General features: G+C 38.5%; 1 protein-coding gene across 1 annotated transcript in view; it reads left to right on the forward strand.

Moving 5' to 3' along the window:
* Positions 1 to 757: 757 nt before the first annotated feature.
* RGS22 (regulator of G protein signaling 22) overlaps positions 758 to 17685 on the forward strand; it is a 59608-nt gene continuing 42680 nt past the window's right edge. The window contains exons 1-5 of the mRNA XM_072851156.1: positions 758 to 782; positions 1436 to 1464; positions 4766 to 4828; positions 12854 to 13075; positions 16866 to 16951. Of these exons, the coding sequence (XP_072707257.1) occupies positions 758 to 782; positions 1436 to 1464; positions 4766 to 4828; positions 12854 to 13075; positions 16866 to 16951 (425 nt within the window). The remainder of the gene's footprint in view (positions 783 to 1435; positions 1465 to 4765; positions 4829 to 12853; positions 13076 to 16865; positions 16952 to 17685) is intronic.

Raw genomic sequence — 17685 nt, forward strand, 5'->3', positions numbered from 1 at the left:
TCTGGGCCCTGGAAGCAGGAGGAAGCAGGGAAGGCTGTTACCAAGGCTGCAGGCTGTGTTTCTGGCACATCACAATGGAGCCATTTGTCCCTGTTAGGAAACAGCCCAGGTTTCATCTCAGCCTTAGCAACATGAAGCTCCTCACCTTTTCTTACTTGGCTGCAGTGGAAGTTCTCTACCATAGATAGGACTGACTTTGTTACTTGGGATCAAGCCTTACAGCCCTCTTAACGGATGCAGAATTATTTGATACATGATGTAAATCTGTTGGTCATTAGTAATATGGTGTGAGATTTTTTTAAGGCAAAATCCCACATGGCTGAAGGGTTTTGCTAACATAAGAGAAGGTAGAATATCATTTTGGACTAAGAACTGCCTAGGTCTTTTGAGGAAAGAGCATTTGATTTCATTTTTTGCCGCAAGTATCCTCAAATTCCTAGTTCACAGGCATCTCTTTTGGGACCATATAATCAGCGTGCCTGATATCTGAGTCTGCTTGAGGGAGCTTTGCATGAGCAGTAGAAGTATTTGCTTAGCGCTCAGCTCATCCCGTGCATTGTTTGCAGTGCCATAGCAACCCTGCTTGCTGTGAGCCACTCAGCAGAGCCAGCCTGCCCTGGTGCAGACCAGCAGTCCCCAGCCAGGCCCAGGGACTCCTCAGCTTCTACTTCTGGTCTGCAGTCAAGGATTTCACCTTTGCAAATGAGGATGTATGCTTGCAGGTGTGGGTGCCGGCCCTTATGTATATAGATCCAGGATGCAGCTGAAGAGGCTTACCACTGGTACGTAGTGCTTTCCACGCAGGGTGATGATCTGACTCTGTGTCAGACAGGGGTCTGACCCCAGGGTGATTGTCTCAGGTACAGAGACAGTGATACAAAAGAGGGAGATTTTGAACTGCTAGGTTTAAACTTGCCTAGCAAAATTCATCAATCTGAAGAGAGAACTTTACTCCCTTCAAATGGCATCACAAAAGATGGAATATTCTCCCAGAATGAATGAGATTTGGTTATCTGGGAACACCCACAATTACATTTTTTTGAATTTTATAATATGATTCGTAGTATTTGCTGTTCAAGGCTCCCAGAGTCTCTCACAAATCTGTATTTTCATAAAAACCAGCAAGCTTCTAGCAATCAATTTTGCAGAGGAAAGCTGAAAAGACATTAACTGATATGTATGAGAATAATCTAGTTAAATAATACTTTCATTATATTTAAATCATTCTTGTGATATTCAACCTTTTTATGCATGGGTCAACATTACTGCATGTTCTTAGAGTTTATTTTGTTTCCTCAGGCTAAGTTATTTTACTTCAGAATAACCAGGAAGGTTGTCATGCCTCACCACTTTTTGTTTCTGTTCAGTAATCATAGTTGAACAAGCTTGATTGTGTTGCTTGGATAACATATGATATTTCATTTTTGTGTTTCAGAGCCTCCACATATAACAGAAGAAGTGTTTGTAAGTATGCTTTATAAGGCTTGATCATTCATTTTGTCATGCAACTGTAGAGAAAAAAAGGCAAAAAAACTTTTTGGAAACTATTGTCTGGTTTCTCATTTCTTTCCTCGGTCTAAGTATGGAGTACTGAGTAATTTCTTACAATTTTCTCAGACAAAAAAATACTCAGTTTGAAAATAATTAGAAAAAAAAAACAATCAGGAAACTCTGGAGAATAAGGATGGAAATGGAAAGGAAAGTGAAATAGGATGAAGGAAGGAAACAAACAATCAACTGAAAGGTTCAACATGACAGGTTTAACAATCTTCTCCTTACTTTACCTTTTCTGCCCTTTGTTCTTAGCTCATTGTAGGTTTCCCTGATGTTTGTCCTCTTATTTGAAATGTATATATGTTTACCTGTTACCTCATATGAAATGACACCTTAAATCTTGCAGCTTAGGTAATGTTTGTCTCTTCCCCATTTTGGATGCCTTTGTAACTATGTATTTTAAAGTATAAATGTATTGCTATTCCTTTGGGGAGCCTCTAGATACTAATATATTATCATAAACAGAATCAAGACTGAATTCAGGTAGAGAAAAATGATATATATAGAGCAGATATTTAGCATATATAAACATGTAGATGAGAACAAACATATATATATATATATATGAAAACATCTCTCAACTGCACATTTACATTGCATTAAACCTTGATTCTGCAGGCTACTTAATGTGGCTAGACATGTCTGACTCCAGGTGAACTACACACAAGGACATGAAACTGTCAGAGTTCTATGCAGGATTGGGGTTTTGTACTAACTTTAACTTTTGACATTTAAAGATGCCATTTATTATATATTTTTCAAGAGTGGAGAGGTATTTAACGTTTTAGTGGGTGCTGCAATGTGAAATGCAAACCTTTCAAGATGGTGCCACTTTTACCCACGTTCAGCTTCTCCTTTGGTGTCTAATAATATTTCTGTGTTTCTGTACTTTTTCATGATGGCAGTAATAGAGAAAGCTATCAAATATTATAGGTAGAAAATCATTAGGTTTGTTTCCATAAAGTACCTAAGAAATGGTTGTATACCATTGCCAAAATGATTTTAAAATTCCTTTCAATGTTACAAGAGTGATAGAAATCAGGCCCAGGATATTCCTATTTGTACACAAATTGCATGAAGGCAAAACTGCAGTTTTGGACCAATTTTTAGCACACCTTGACCTCCATTTGCAATTGTAAGGCAGCTTTTTCTAGTCATAATTTGGACTGTGCAGCAGGAAAGATGGCATGGGAAGAAACGAAACACAATGCTTCCTAACACAAAAATCTAAGCTATAGTATTGTATATGCAACTCCATAACCTATAATGTGCAAATATGAAAGTGCAACTATGCTTTCAAATGAAAATAAGACTGACTGCAAAAAAACCTCCAAAAACCAGAGGAAAGTATATTGTGTATAGATGCAGTAAGATCAGTATGTAGTAAAGCTTGCATTAATAAGATCATAAACATTTTATTGATTAATCAACCACTGCATTTACATTTCTTGCTGTTATATGGGACTACAGAGAATTATATCTTTGGCACATTAAAAACACGTTACCTGCATATTCTAAAAGAGCTTATACTTCAGCCAGTAATAAATGAATTGTTTCGAATAAGTCCTTTGAAACAATAAAATATTTACATGGGGTATTATCATAACTAGCCATCTTCAGATTCATCCTTATCAGTGTCAAATCTAATTGTGCATTACCCAAACCAAACATGAGGCAGACTGCAACTTGTTTCTAATGAATTTTTTTGTTGTGTTATCACTTGCTGAATAGAGGTTTCTGCATCTGATTGCCTAGTGACATTAGCGAGAGATTTTCTATTGACATAAAAATGCTTTGGGTTAGACACTTTGGTAAATTATCCTATTTAATCAGCGCCCTAACATCTCTACATCCATAGTACTGCAACTGCATTGGACCATGGGCCTGTGATCCAAATAAAGCACGATCTCTGTAATGCAGAAAGCCTTGTTTTCAGTGTTAGCATTTTCCAGGAATGACCGTGAGCTAACCTGCCTGTCCTGTATCAGTCACAGCAGCAAAGACAAGTGCTAAGGAATAAATGTTGTCAGACTAAGGCCGGACAAACATCATCAAGATCTTGTCATGCAGCATACAAGGGCCTTCCTGAGTTCATACTGAAGTAGATTAGGTCAAGATTTCTTCCTTACCTAAGTACAAGCTGTCTCTATTTAGACACTGTGGAGTTTGGATCAAGATACTGCCTGCCTACAAGTGATACCACGTACACTGTGCATAACCTCTCTTTACCACTATTCCTCACTAGCACATTTCAATGCTATGAACTTAAGAAAAAAAAGATTTGTGTCACAAGACCTTTGCTGATATTGGCAAATACATTTGATTTAGGTGTATTCTCCTTGCACTGCAAGGCAGAAATAATAGAATATTCAAGAAACTGAAACTATTAAAAACTGTTCAGGAATCTTTGTTATACTGAAGACAGATTTCTGAAGACCAATGGAATAATGTTCTACTTTTACCTTCTGTTCAGTTGAAATGGGGGTGGAGGTGGTATTGCGTGCATTAGAAGTCAGCTTGGGATCCATACTTATTGATTTGTCAACAGCAAAAAAATTTAATTTCTATTCTACAGTTTTTGAGTCTTGTTAGCAGGATTTAAAATGCAGGGGTCAGAAAGGGTACAAAATGACCTGCAGATGCAGCCTTCATTTCTGATGAAGTCAACAGGAAGCCTCCCAGTTCTGTGATTCCAAGTATGGCATACACTGCTTGCTTGGTGAGCCAAAATATAGATCGGTGAACTCCCTTTTATTCCCCAAACATCCCCCAAAACATCCCCAAGCAGCAGTGTGGGAGCAGAAGCAGGCTCTGGTGAGCTTTTATACTCCCCTCCTTCCGAGATGCGAGAGAGAAAGGTAAAATTTGGGGAATTTTTAGACTGTTAGCTTATGCACATTTTTTTCAAAAGTAAAGATGCAGATTTCCAGCATTTAGAAGTTATTTGGTTTATGAAGGCTTTATCTGTAATCTCTTGGCAAAGGATTTACCTTCACGTGTGTTTTTTAAATTGCTAAGGACCTCAGCGGTGTGCAATGGCTAGAATATAACAATGATGCAACGATTATATTCTCAAAAGTGGGAAATAACATTTTGCAAAAGTTTGCATGTCATAGCTAGTGGAAAAATCATTGTTTGAGGCAACAGTGCATTCAAACTATGTTAGTGCAGATTAGTACAAGCCTTGCTTTGTGGTTTTGTCTCTCTGTAGGAAGAATGCTTAGCCACAGATGATATGCTTGTGGACTACTTTAATGAATTTTTGAGTCTTCCGGTAAGTACCTTACAGAAATCCCTTGCAAAATACAAGAAACACCTTACTAAGATTAGTAGTAAGGTCATCCAGCTTAGAACATTTTGCATTTTGCCACTAGGAATTTAAATGGCTTTTACAATATGTCTGTATTTTAATGGTAGCAACTCTTATTGCTCAATGTTATTATCTGTCAGGAAAAATAACACAGTATCTGGACTTCTGGAGACAGATTTTCTCTTGCAAATTTATGTATTTAAATCACAGTGCACCAAAATAATACGAATAGGAAATGAAAAAGAGATTTAAATACTTATTTAAAAAGCATAAGGAGTCTACTTTTATTCCAGTATCATGACATACTGACATAACAAATGTTTGTCCTTTTACATTCTTCTGGCCATGTGCTCAGTGATTCATAATCACTTTTCCTCAGGAACCAACTCTGTTTCTCTTCATGGCTGTGAACACCCCAGAGTTGGCACTCCCCTGTTCTTCCCCTCCCATCTGCAGCTAGAAGGATGCAGCCTTACACTGTATTCTGTGTGCTGATCCAGTTGCAGTTAGACCACCATACCCAATGCCCTATACTTAACCAGTTGCCCTATATTTTGCCCCTTTTCCCCATCAACTACCCTGCTTCCCCACACTCTCATGGGAGTCGCATGTGCTGTCCTGCTCCGTCAATGCAGCAACTTCACCCAACTTCATCTTAGTAGTCTCAGCCCTGACTATCCCCACACCTCACACTCATACTCTCCTGCAAGGTGGCACAGACCTTTCCACAGTGTCACTCATGGCTCTCGTGGGGTCTCCCAGCCAATCTACCCGAGAGCTGGCCCACAGCCTGTCCCCCTCCTAAAGCACTGCAGCCCAACAGGCTGCACTATGAGAACATATACCCATTTCTGCAACTAGTTTGGTAGGAACCACCACCAGCACAGGGTTTTTTCTTTCTGCCCCCCCCCCCACCCCACCCCCCCCCCGCAGCTGCTTTAGGATATCTGCCTAAATCCAAGCCTAACTACGTAGCTTTTAAACCCAGGCCTCTTTCCATGTGCCAGATTGTTCTTAGCACAGGAATACCATCCTCCACGCCTTTGCTGCTTATTTGGAAACTATGCTTCAAGTTTTCCCCAAATCACAGAGGATGGAGCGGGTAAGAAGTTCAGCCTGCTTAGTCTCTGGGTCTCCTTGGACATGCAGAGATTTCAGGACATCTATTAGAGGCCAAAATTCTCCTTGGCCTCAGAGGGCTCCTCAGCCTGCAGTCCTGGCACAGCTCAGCAGCTCTGAACTGCAGTGATTGTCCAGGCACTCCTGACTGCTCTGGAAGCCCACAGAAAAGAGTTCACAGACACTTCTGAGTAAACACTGTTTTACGCTGGTAATCTTGGTAGGTTTCTAAGATGACACGTGGTCTCTCTTCTATATATTTACATATCTTCATGAAAACAGATGCTCTATTAGCTATTCTTACCTGTAATGTTGTCATAATTGGTTTTATTTTTTCTTTGACCTTTTCCTGAGGATTTACCCTCTTCAGGATTAAGTTCTATTAATGCCTTGAGTTCTGTGGTTTGAATACCTTATGTTCCCCATTTCCCTCTCCTTCTCAGAAGGCTTCTACTAAAACACCGCATTGAAATTTCCATTGCTTTATTCTTGTTGTGCTTATACGCTGTTGCCTGGGAACAGTATTACCCAGGTGTGCTAGTAGTTAGGCAACAAGTTAAACTGAAAATATTGTGTGACTTGATACAAGAAATCAGGGATACCATATGCTTATTTTAAGAGACTGCCTCTGCGTTGATTTATAATGCACCACTAGTGTATGGAAAATTGTATCACTGGGGACTTGCTATAGCAGCAGCAGAGGTTTTTTTTTGCTTTGATTTACAGCATATCCTTTAAGTGATCCTGTTGTTATAATATTCAGGACAATCTGACATGAATATCTAGGTACTCCAAAGATCTACGTACTGTAATGAAGAATAGTTTGTAAGGAAAATATTTCTGAAAGATAAAATAATACAAAAAACCCCGTGAGGGCACTTGTTGCCAGTAGTACAGTGATTTCACAGTAGCAGAAACCAATTACATGACATACAAACGAGTAACACCTTCCTTAGTAACTAATCTAAAATGAAAGATTTAAGAGAAACCTTGGCCTGGATACATTTCCATTTCTAGCTAGTCAGGCATCCCTAGAATTTGAATCTTTGATCCATGTATTTTAAACATCCAAGAATATGTTTAGCCAGGAATGAAAATTCAGAAGTCAGAAATCGCCACCCAGCTCAGCATTGGAGGCCTCAGTAAGAAAGTGCAGTAATGTCAACTTGTTTCTCCTGCGCTCTACAAGCTGCCTGCTACTCGTTCCACCCCAAGTCCATGCTGGGGCCTTACCCCTCATTTTCCAGTTACCAGTGATCCTGATGAAGACACACTCTTCCTCTTTGCGACCTCTAAGAGTTGCACTAGAGACAAAAGATCTAACTGCACCTCAGTTGAAGCGTATTCAGGAGATGGCACTCTTGGTGGCAAGTCCCTGGCTGGGGGTTTCCCTTGCAGCAAGTGACCACAGATTTATCAACTTTGGATTTGAAGACTACTTCTTTTGAAAGTCATTCTCACTATAAAAGCTCTCTGCTCATTAAAAAAAAAAAGAAAAGAGAATGAACATCCTTTTTATCACATTAAACACATTCGTCTTTCCTTGCTTAGGAGCACAGAGATGTATAAATAGTGCCACACAGAAAGAAGAGGGCAGCATACTGTAGTTAGATTGCTTGATATAATTTTCATGCTAGTAGGAACTATTGTGGTGTGATTAAAAAAAATTATGCTAAATGGTCTAGGAAGACAGATATAGGCCAGTATGCAGCTAACAGTTTTAACTTAAACGTGAGTCTGCTGAGTAGTCTGGGATACAGGATTTGATGTAGGTGATGGTTCCAAAAACAATTAAAGCACAAGTAACGAAGTTTGAGTTAATTGGTCTTTCTGAAAACAGAATGGTCCTGAAAACCTGGTGCTGTCAAGGGTAAAAACAAGCCTGCTATATGAGTAGCAGATGACGAAAAGGGGAGAAGGCAAAAAGCAATTCACTCTGCTGCACAGTTCAGGCCCTTGTCTGTTTTGAAGATGGTTCTGAATAATTCAATGCATCAATGCATCAATTCAAGGCATCAATCCATGCTCATTAGTTTCGTCTTGTCTTTTACAGGTGTGTGGGGGGAGGCTGCAGGTGCCAATTAACAACCTCCCTTAAAAAGGCTTTTACATCAGTAAGGCCCTACATGTATGTTATGTTGAGCCTTACTCAGGACTAAAACTTGTTTGCTATCTTTGATATTCAAGGAAGCAAAAGAAGCTCTCCTGACTTCTTTCTTATTGATAGTAGGTTTACTCAAAATCCTCTTCTCTCCTCTCTTAATTAGATTGTGGTATGTGATTGTGACTTGTGTCTTACTCATCAATGGAAGGGAAATCCTGGACTTACTAAAGTCAGTGGGAAATTTGCCATTGACCATGTGCAGTACGAATTTTCCAGGCACTTCCTAGAGCTGCTCAAATTCTCTTCTGGTCTGGCCTCTCACTGACATTTATTTATGATACACACATACCCGTCTTAAGGAAGTTTTGGCAAAGCTCCTGGATGAGGTCTCTATTCATTCCCACCCTTTCAGGGCCTTAACCTAAGAGGCGGCCAAGCAGTGGTCATTCTGTTTCTCTTGGGATCAAACTACATTACTCGGGGTGGGATGTAGTGAGCATATTTACACATTTGTTAAGTGTATCTGAAGTTAAGCATATCTGAAAACTGTTAAGGCAGAGAACAGTGAGATTTATATGTCTGATATCCTGGCAACATGGTGATGGATGCTGTTTTGGTTTCTGTTTTGGGAGGAGTGAGAGAAATTTGCCTTCCCTTCAGTTAAGTGTATAACTTCAGGTTTCAGAATTATGTATTTTATTTATTCTTCAGCTGAAACCATATTCAATGTGCATTTGACAGCTAAGAATCTCTTTGCTGTAAAAAATGTACATGCAAGTTTTTGTTTATTTAATAGTATGGCTGTACCACAGTCTGAAAATAGCTTTTTGTTGTTTGCTTGGAGAATTTTTCTGAAGCTGAGATGACTATACTGAGTTACATTGGTCATATTGGGTTCAAGGGGAGAATTTCCTGTGAGTGAAACAGTTTGCAAAGTCTGTAGATTTCTTATTTGTTGGTATTCTCAACTCCTTGTTGATCCTATTTATTGTGCTAAATTGAGAATGTATGAATCCCAAGCTTCAATGCTCCTGCCAAACCTGATCTATTTTTTTCTTAACATCTTGAGGTATAATTTGGCTCTGGAGTTTTCCCTCTCTATCTTCAAAGGATCAAAAATTGGCCCAAACTAGAGCGAGAATGTAGGGAAGAATGCATTGATAGTCTTAATCTTTCATTAGTGTATTTTACTTGTCTGTAAAAAGCCAAAGCACTTGCCAAATGTGGGGTAAGAAAGACATTTCTTAGTATATTATATTGGCACGGATAATTTTTTTCCCCTTCCTTTATAGTGTAGGCTATCACCCACTCCTTAACATAGGCATCTTCACTGAAGAGATTCCTTGTTATTGCAATGACCTAGAATATTGGTGGTGCCATAAACCTCTCTCATTATTGTCCTGTGAAACATTGTAGGATTTTATGGCACTTGGTTTCTGTGGGAAAGGTTTTAAATTCGCTACAGGGTATTGAGTAGGGGGTTTTTTGTGGCTTGTAATGTGTGGGAATGGTTAGATTGTGTGTTTTGCTCCAGAGTTTTTCACATACTGAGAAGGAAATGAATTGACTGATCCTTTGTCCTGTCCTGTAACTGGGAAAATGTTTCCTACAAGAAATCAGGTTAATTTTTTTGTGTGCTTTCCCATTTTATTTTTGTCATAACATTATCACTTCTATTTTTTGGGGGGGGATGAGTTAAGATGGTCAGGACTTACCTCTTCTTTTATTATGCTTATAAAAATATTCTGATTTATCATTTTAGTTTTCTTAAGCAAGCAAGAGAAATACGCTTCCCCAGAAAGGCTAATGCTTTTATACAATTCTTTGATGACATGATCTATCTGGTAGAATTTGTGATTTGTACAGAATTATAGATCAGTCATGCTGGAAGGGGCTTTGGGCAGGTCTGCAGTCCAGTCTCCTGCCCAAAGCAGGGTCAATGCTTTAGTGTTGACACCAGGTTGCCTGGCACTTTCTCCAGTTGGTCTTGAGAATCTCCAACAACTGATTCCATTGTTGTTTTGGACAGTCTGTTCCAACACTAATTGTCCCACAAGTACCTTTTTTCTTATATACAGTTGAAAACTCTACTGTTTCAGTGTATGATCATGGTCTCTTGTCGTCCTACCAGGCACCTCTGTGAAAAGCCTGGTTGTATCTTCTTAGTAACCTCCTTGTAAGTACTGTAAGACTGGTGTTAGGTCCTCCCAGAGCTGTCTCTTCTTCAAGCTAAACAAGCCCTGTTCCCTCAGCCTCTCCTCACAGGGCAAGTGATCCAGCCTTCAACCATCTCAGTGGCTGTCTGCTCAACTTACTCAAGTTTATGAATATCCTTCTTGTACTGGGGACCCAAAACTGGATGCAGTATTCCAGATGTAGTCTTACTAGTGTCGAGTAAAGGGGATCTATTGGCTACTCTCTAACTGATACAAGAAGTATGCATGCCTTTTGATGTTCCTGGGGATAGGTAACTACACCTTGGTCCAAAACCCGAAAGTGGACCAGAACCACCTTTTTCAGTCAAGTATGTAGTGTATGAAGTCTTAATTTTCTTATCCCATGAGTATATGTTCTTTTGTTCCATTAATATATTTGTCTTATAAATGATTTGTGGTCAGACTCCCAAAATAGCAGTACACTTTACATTTTAAAAATTGTCACTTGCATCTTTCACTACATTAAAATTGCCATGTGTTTTCTGTTCAGTTAATTAGAATGTGTATTGAAAAAGCTAGATCTAGAATAAGTTACAAAGGATTAAGTAAAAGTAGATGCGTATGATAAACTAATGTTGTCTTTGCTTAGTTTTTAAGTTGATTAACAAGGAACTAATGTAATCTGGTCAGGTCTAGTCACATAGCCCTGCATTATGGAATTTGCACTGTTTGCTTTTTTCTGCAAGCAAGAGCATTTCAAATCCTGAGAGACTGAAGCACCTTGTTTCTTAGTGTACTTTCTTCAGTTTCCTTTTTAAAAACTTGAAGAAATAAATAAGGAAGAATACATTTGGAGGTTATTAAGGTTGCACAGTTAGTCACTTAAAAGCTGGTAGCAGCCCAAATTAGGTTTGAAAGTAAATGAAATGTACACATAGCAAATTGGGAGGAGGTCTGAATGAAGTACAGAGAAATCTACTATGCATAAAAGCCTCTTTAAAATGCTGTTCGGTATGTCTGGAGAAAAACACTAAAACCTGCAGAGTACCCTGGAGAAAATTAATGCCAAAAGAGGCACAAGGTGTCAGAGAACAAAACCCAAGCCATGATTTCAACTGAAGTTACCTAACTAAACAGACTAATGCAATTCAATGCATGGCTCTGAGTAGTGACAGTCTGATGTCATAGGCACTAATCACACACTTCAAGCTCTCACATGCAACGTGCTTTGCCAACCTCAGCCTCCACAGTGAGACATTATGGGATAAGTAGAGAATGTTGTAATCACATGTTGCAGCCACATGGTTCGATCTTGGGCATTGCTCTACAAGACATTAATCAACAAGGGGGCTTCAAACAGAAGCAACAAAATAGCTGACACTGACATGGTTACTTTGGACTTATATAGGTGTGAAGAAGAATAAAACAGGTCTGTAATATATTTCTATATTATATGTAGCAGGTATTCGGCATATGTAGTATGTATATGAGTTATGTCTATGTATGTATATATGTGATATATGAAAAAGTTCAAGGAAATGAAAAATACAGTGCTTGAAAAAATAAAATAATCTTATTAAGTGCAGGGGAACGACAACTGTACAAACATCAGGTGGGATCCTGTCTGGAACAAAGCCAAAAAGAATTTTGGCACTGGGTCTGGATATGGCCAGGATTTTCGTCAGTTCTTAAATACAACATGCCTTCTTGTCCTCCAGCTCAGTGCACAGATGCCTATATGCTCTCGTTGTATATAATCTTATATTCATAACTGTCTTGGGTATCCCCCATTACTTCTGTAAAATCCATCCATATTTTCCCTCTTCATTTAAAGTAAGAGAATTTGAAAGATAGTCTTTTAGGGAAATACCTAATACCACAGTTCAAAAGATGAGAGATGGCTGTGTTTTACTGTGTACACATGCAGTGGGTTTTTTTGAGTTGACAAAAGTTACAATTACATAGCTGACATTGAATTTTTGTCTACCTCATGTATTATTCAGTACCTGACTGAACTAGTGATGTATAATAAAACTTACTACAGGCCATAGGTTTTGGTAGGTGTTTGACCTACAAGTAACAATATGGTGAAAAGCCTTTCCTACATATGGAAACCTTCAGATTCATCCTCCTCAAATGCATCTCACATTTAAAAGGTCAGCTTAATTGCTAATCTTTTCAAGCCTTGGTTGTTTGTGGTAATGAATTAACACTGGAGATCTGATCCTATAGGTAAGTAGTCTCCTGCAGAACAGTTACTAAAGTCATTGTGAATTATATAAGCTAGACAACTCTGTACTGTATCTATTATTTGCATGTGGAAAAAAAATGGTCTGTGATCTAGAATGAGTTAAATTCTTGACAATTAAGCATAGCTGAGACAAAAAGTAGGAATGCTTTGGAAAGCTATACAGCGAAGAGACTAAAGAACAAGAATGCAGAAAAATTACTATTCCGGGCCCTAAATATGAACTACAGCAGGCAAGAGAAAGAAGCCTTGTAATACTAGCTTGCATTCTGTAGGATGCATCTATACTATAAAAAGTAACTTTCTTAAATGAAAGAGTTCCCTTATTACAATGTTATAAGCTTTCCAAACTTCTTTTGCAGACTTTTGCCCAGCCAGTTAAGTTTAACTCTGACTTTGGGGTTTTTGAAGTAGTTAATGATGCCCCACAATGCCTGGAAAGCCAGCTGAAAAAAATTGTACATGATCAGAAACCTCCAAACCCCATTTATGATGTTCTAAGGAAAGCAAAGAACGACGGGCTGCTCTCCAAAATGCGCAGAGCTTCTCCAACCTTCAATATCGATCCAAATTACAACACTATGGTAAGCATCTTATAGCCCCCGAGTTTATATTTAGATCTTACTGTAAAGATACTGGCAGTAGTTGTTGTTGTGTTTGGCTTGGTAGCTTGGGAAAAATGTTAATTTATGTTAGGAAAACTTAATGATGGGCCAAATTATGCCCTGCAATGCACATGTGTCTAGCAGACAAGTGAATGGAATTATACATGTACATCCCATAGCACAGAATTTTGAAGATTCTGTAGGGCAGGATTCAGTTGTGTGGTCCGAATACATTTTAATATTAAAAGAAAAAATATTATGACAACAGTTACTTTACCAGTGATCCCTGGAATGTGCAAATTGACTGAAACTAATGCATCTCAGTCTTTCCTTATTAATTAATTTCCTTGTATGGCTATGAGCTCATCTGTGGTCTGGCAACACATAAGTCTCTCCCATTAATTCCCAAAGGATTTACATGGTTAGCATCAATTGAAATGGCCAGATAAAATAATCTTTGGCAACAAGAAAGCTAAATTAATGGAAAGATAGGTTGGATTTTAGAAAAAAATTATTGTTTCAGACTTGCTCAGACACTATCAATTTTGGTATTCTTACCTGTTTACTTTCAGGACTTTCTTCAGCACCAAATTAGGCAGGTTAAAATCAGGAATTGAAGCACCATATGGACCTGAGAGACTCCAAGACAGTATAATTAGTTGTGGGAGTTTATCTTTAAAGAATAGCTTTGGAGGAGAAAAAATATTTCACTGGGATACTTGGTTTATTCCTTTCTTGCTTACTTTGCATTGGTGTGACTGATGTGACTTCAGTTCATTTCATTCAAGGCCAGTCTAAGGTCTTGCTACATTTTTAGAGGCGGCTGCTCTAAATTATGTCATATCTGGAAAGCTGAGAGAAAATCAGGGAGTTGTAGCAGTCTGCTGCTGTGCCCAGTATAAGCTGAATGATTTTCAGAAAAGCAAACAGTGTTGAGAGAGGTCAAAAGGCAATGACGTTTAACAAAATGATAGCAATGTGAGATTGCAATTATCTTCATCTAAACTGGACAAATGCTACGATAGGACAAGGCTTACAGTCATCCCTACCATATTAAATAATCATTTTCACAAATACTTTGCTTGAGAGCACAAAAGCAGAAGAGCTATTCTCGATTTCTTATTTGCTCTCAGGATTCAACTGAGGAAACGTTGTGTGCTTGTGCAAGTGTGGCTAACGTTGCTCTCTGGGATAACCTCACATCATTGCAATTGTGGATGACCTTTCTTGACAAATTCAAAGCCATTTCACTATTACTTACATCTTTCATGTGGTTTGGAGCAACAGGGCTCCTGTATTATTTAAGAATACATTTCTTCCTGTGGGCCATTTTCCATAGATGGGAAGCATTATGGCCTTTTGAGGAGCAGTATGCCTCAGTACACTTTCTTCTCCTTTTTGGGGGAAGGGGTGATGTTTCTTCTTATTTTTGACTCCTCCTTTACTAGACAAGTGACTTAGATGACTCATCCAGTTCAGCTTGGCATCTCACAGCTGAGCTGGAACAAAATGGCCTACAAAACAGCATGCCAAAAATTGTTACTGCAACTACACAAGGTGAAAGAAGTCAGCTTCATTCATTGTACTACACTATGAACCAGAATAACCAACTGCATCAAGTAGTTCTGTTCAAATCAAATAGGATTTGATCTTTCAGGCATCAGGTGATGCTGCCTCCTTTGCTTTGACTGCTTTCTTCACACTGACTGAAGAGATTGACAGTTTCTTTGAGTGTTACATTGCTACCAAAAGTCACCTTGAGTGGTCATCACTGGCACATTACTAATGAAAATGAGCTATGATTGGAGAATCCTATTAGGCCTTTCAAGCTACAGCCTGAATTTAAACACATCTTGCCTAAGAAATACACCCAGTGGTATTTTTCTCTGTATTCTACTTCCCCCTCAGACCGTTACAAATTTACTGATAAGCAAAAGTTCTCCGCATGTGTGCATGCACACTTGCAAATTATTGATATGGAGGTACGTATCTTCTTATCAATAGTCAAAATCAACTTGGCGTAAAATATATTAAGAAAAAAACCTGCGGAGTTGGGTAGAATTGATCACAACTATGGAAAGAAACTGGCTGGCATCCCACATACCTTACTTCAGAGAAACCCCAGTTCAGCCAAGCACTTAAGTATGTGTTTAACTTTAATCAAGGGAAGTTAAACACATGCTTAAACTTAAACACGTGCTAAAAGCTTTGCTGGATTGGGTCCCAGCAAGGCCTAAGGCTGACTGGGTAAGGAAGCTAACCAAGGTAACAAAACCCATCAGATTAAATGTAGCATCTTTCTCTGGGGAAGGGGAAAGAGTAGAGGTTCTTTCCTTCTGATAGTATACATAATTTTGTGTACCAGCCATGTGCAGACGTGAACATGTTATGAATCACTCAGATAAAAAACTGGGCTGTGAGTCAGTAAATACATAAATATTAAATGCCAAAATAAAGAAACTATCTTCTGTATTTCAGAAAAGCTTGTCAGTTACCAAAAAGAGGCATACACTGTGTGGTTGGGAGTAATTAGTCTCCATCTTGACAAATTACATTGTATGAGCCACTGCCAACATAAGCTTTCCATATTTTGAAACATTTTCTTCTCTCTAAATGAAACCACCCACTTTCTGAGTAATTCAGATTTTTTTAATCCCCTACAGATATATATGAGGCAGAAATAACCCTTGTCCCTAACGGAATATTAGCTCATGGAAAGAAAATTTAAAATGTAATCTACATGAACTGATTATTTGATATAGCAAGTAGCATCCATCCTTGCCCAAACTTCACCTGTTTTTATGGATAAGTGGAGTTACTGCATTCTTCCAAATCATCAGTCTCACCTCTGCTAAACGGAAAAATGCACCTCAGATAAATAAAACAGGTCATCCCCTAAGAGTGGAAAATGTACGTTCTTAAAAAAAATATTAAAAAGTCTGCTGTGTGTCATTTCTAAGGGAAACAGCTATGGATCACTGTGGCCCATAGACAGAGAGCTTGCTCTCTGTGTAAGACTAGGCATAGTTTTTTGCTTAGCTGGCTCTGTGTAGCTCGCTGCTCAACACCTCCTTTCCACCTCCAAACCAATCTTTGGAGGCACCTCCCTTTCTGCTTTGACGAGGCGCTGAGGCTTAGACCGCCTGAACAGAAATCTGTTATGGGCCCGATTCATAATGCACTTAGGTTTCCACTACAAGAGTTACTGTGTGCAATGCAGTTATGCAATGCTCCAACATAAAAGCGGGAAAGGTGATAACTGATTGGCTTTTTATTTGTTTGATTTTGTTTTTAATATCCACAGCTCTCCCATTCTGGGAATATAAATTAAGTTAAGGGTTTCTTACTCTTCAAATTCTTGAGGAAAAATGTAATAGTGGTTATTTACAAAATGTGATAAAGTCAGAAAAATTAGCAGTTTCCTATTGCAGAAAATTCATAAACATCAATTTGCATTTGGAATTGTACAGTAAAAGTATGATTCATACGCACATTATTTCCGAAGAAAAAACACCTATGATTTCTTTAAAAAGTGGTATTCTTATAGGTGAAATCAGATTTAGACCTTGTTAGCTGTTAATCGGAATGTAAAGCAACTCAATTGTCCCAGCACAATTAAGGCTAAACTGGATAACAAAGGTGATGTTCATTGTATATTTGTCTTCCTGAGACTGCTTCTGTAGAAGGGGGATGGAGAGAATCAGTTACATGGCAAACAAAACCAGAAAGTCAAGAATTCTGCACATCTTTGGCATTTCTTTTTTCATAGTGTCTTGATCGAGAACAAGCAATTCAGTGGATTAAGAAAGAAAGGCTTCCAGCATTTCTAGAAAGCGACTGTTACTTTGAATACAGGTACTGCAATCTTTTATGTTGTCTCTCAGTTTTAAATTTGTACGTCTTTCGCTTCTGTCTAATTCATATTGACGGTACCCTTAATATGTTTCCTCCAACCTCTTGTCCTCTTTAATTTTAGCATTTTAGTGACCTGGATAAAGTTAAATCAGTGAATTGTTTCACTCATCATTCTGTAATTTTCCTTGACCATTAATTACATCCTATATTACACCATTACAGAGAGAGTAAGAGTGGGCTTTACTGATTTCTGAATCTCTGTTCCACTGAGATATCATGGTAGCAATGCACCTTTCTCTAATCAATATGGAGGCCATAAAAGTGAAAGATATGAATCCGTGAAAGATATGAATCCATGAAATCTATTTGGAAAAAACAGCCAGTCCTTTTTATTTCAATTATTAGTTTTGTATCGTTGGGCCTATGGTCAGACTTCCTTTTGCAAGGTTCTCTGGGGGATGCTGTGGCATAGTTGGATGATTTACAGTTGTACACTTGCTATATTTTTTGAGATGTTCTTTCAGCAGATGTTCAGGAGGTTTCGTGTGCTTTTTGGAAGGATCTACCTCTACATCCCTTAAGGTTGTGTCTAGATGCTGATAACTGTAGTGTGTTTTAGGTGTCCTACAAGGAGAGGCAGCCTGGCACTAGGGTTCACAAAACTCATGTTTGGTGATTGTAGTGACAGCCTAGTTACTGGGGTATGGACTTCTGCTTGAAAAATTTCAAAATAA

This window comes from Ciconia boyciana, chromosome 2, assembly GCF_034638445.1.
Source record: "Ciconia boyciana chromosome 2, ASM3463844v1, whole genome shotgun sequence".
In the NCBI taxonomy this organism is placed as follows: domain Eukaryota; kingdom Metazoa; phylum Chordata; class Aves; order Ciconiiformes; family Ciconiidae; genus Ciconia; species Ciconia boyciana.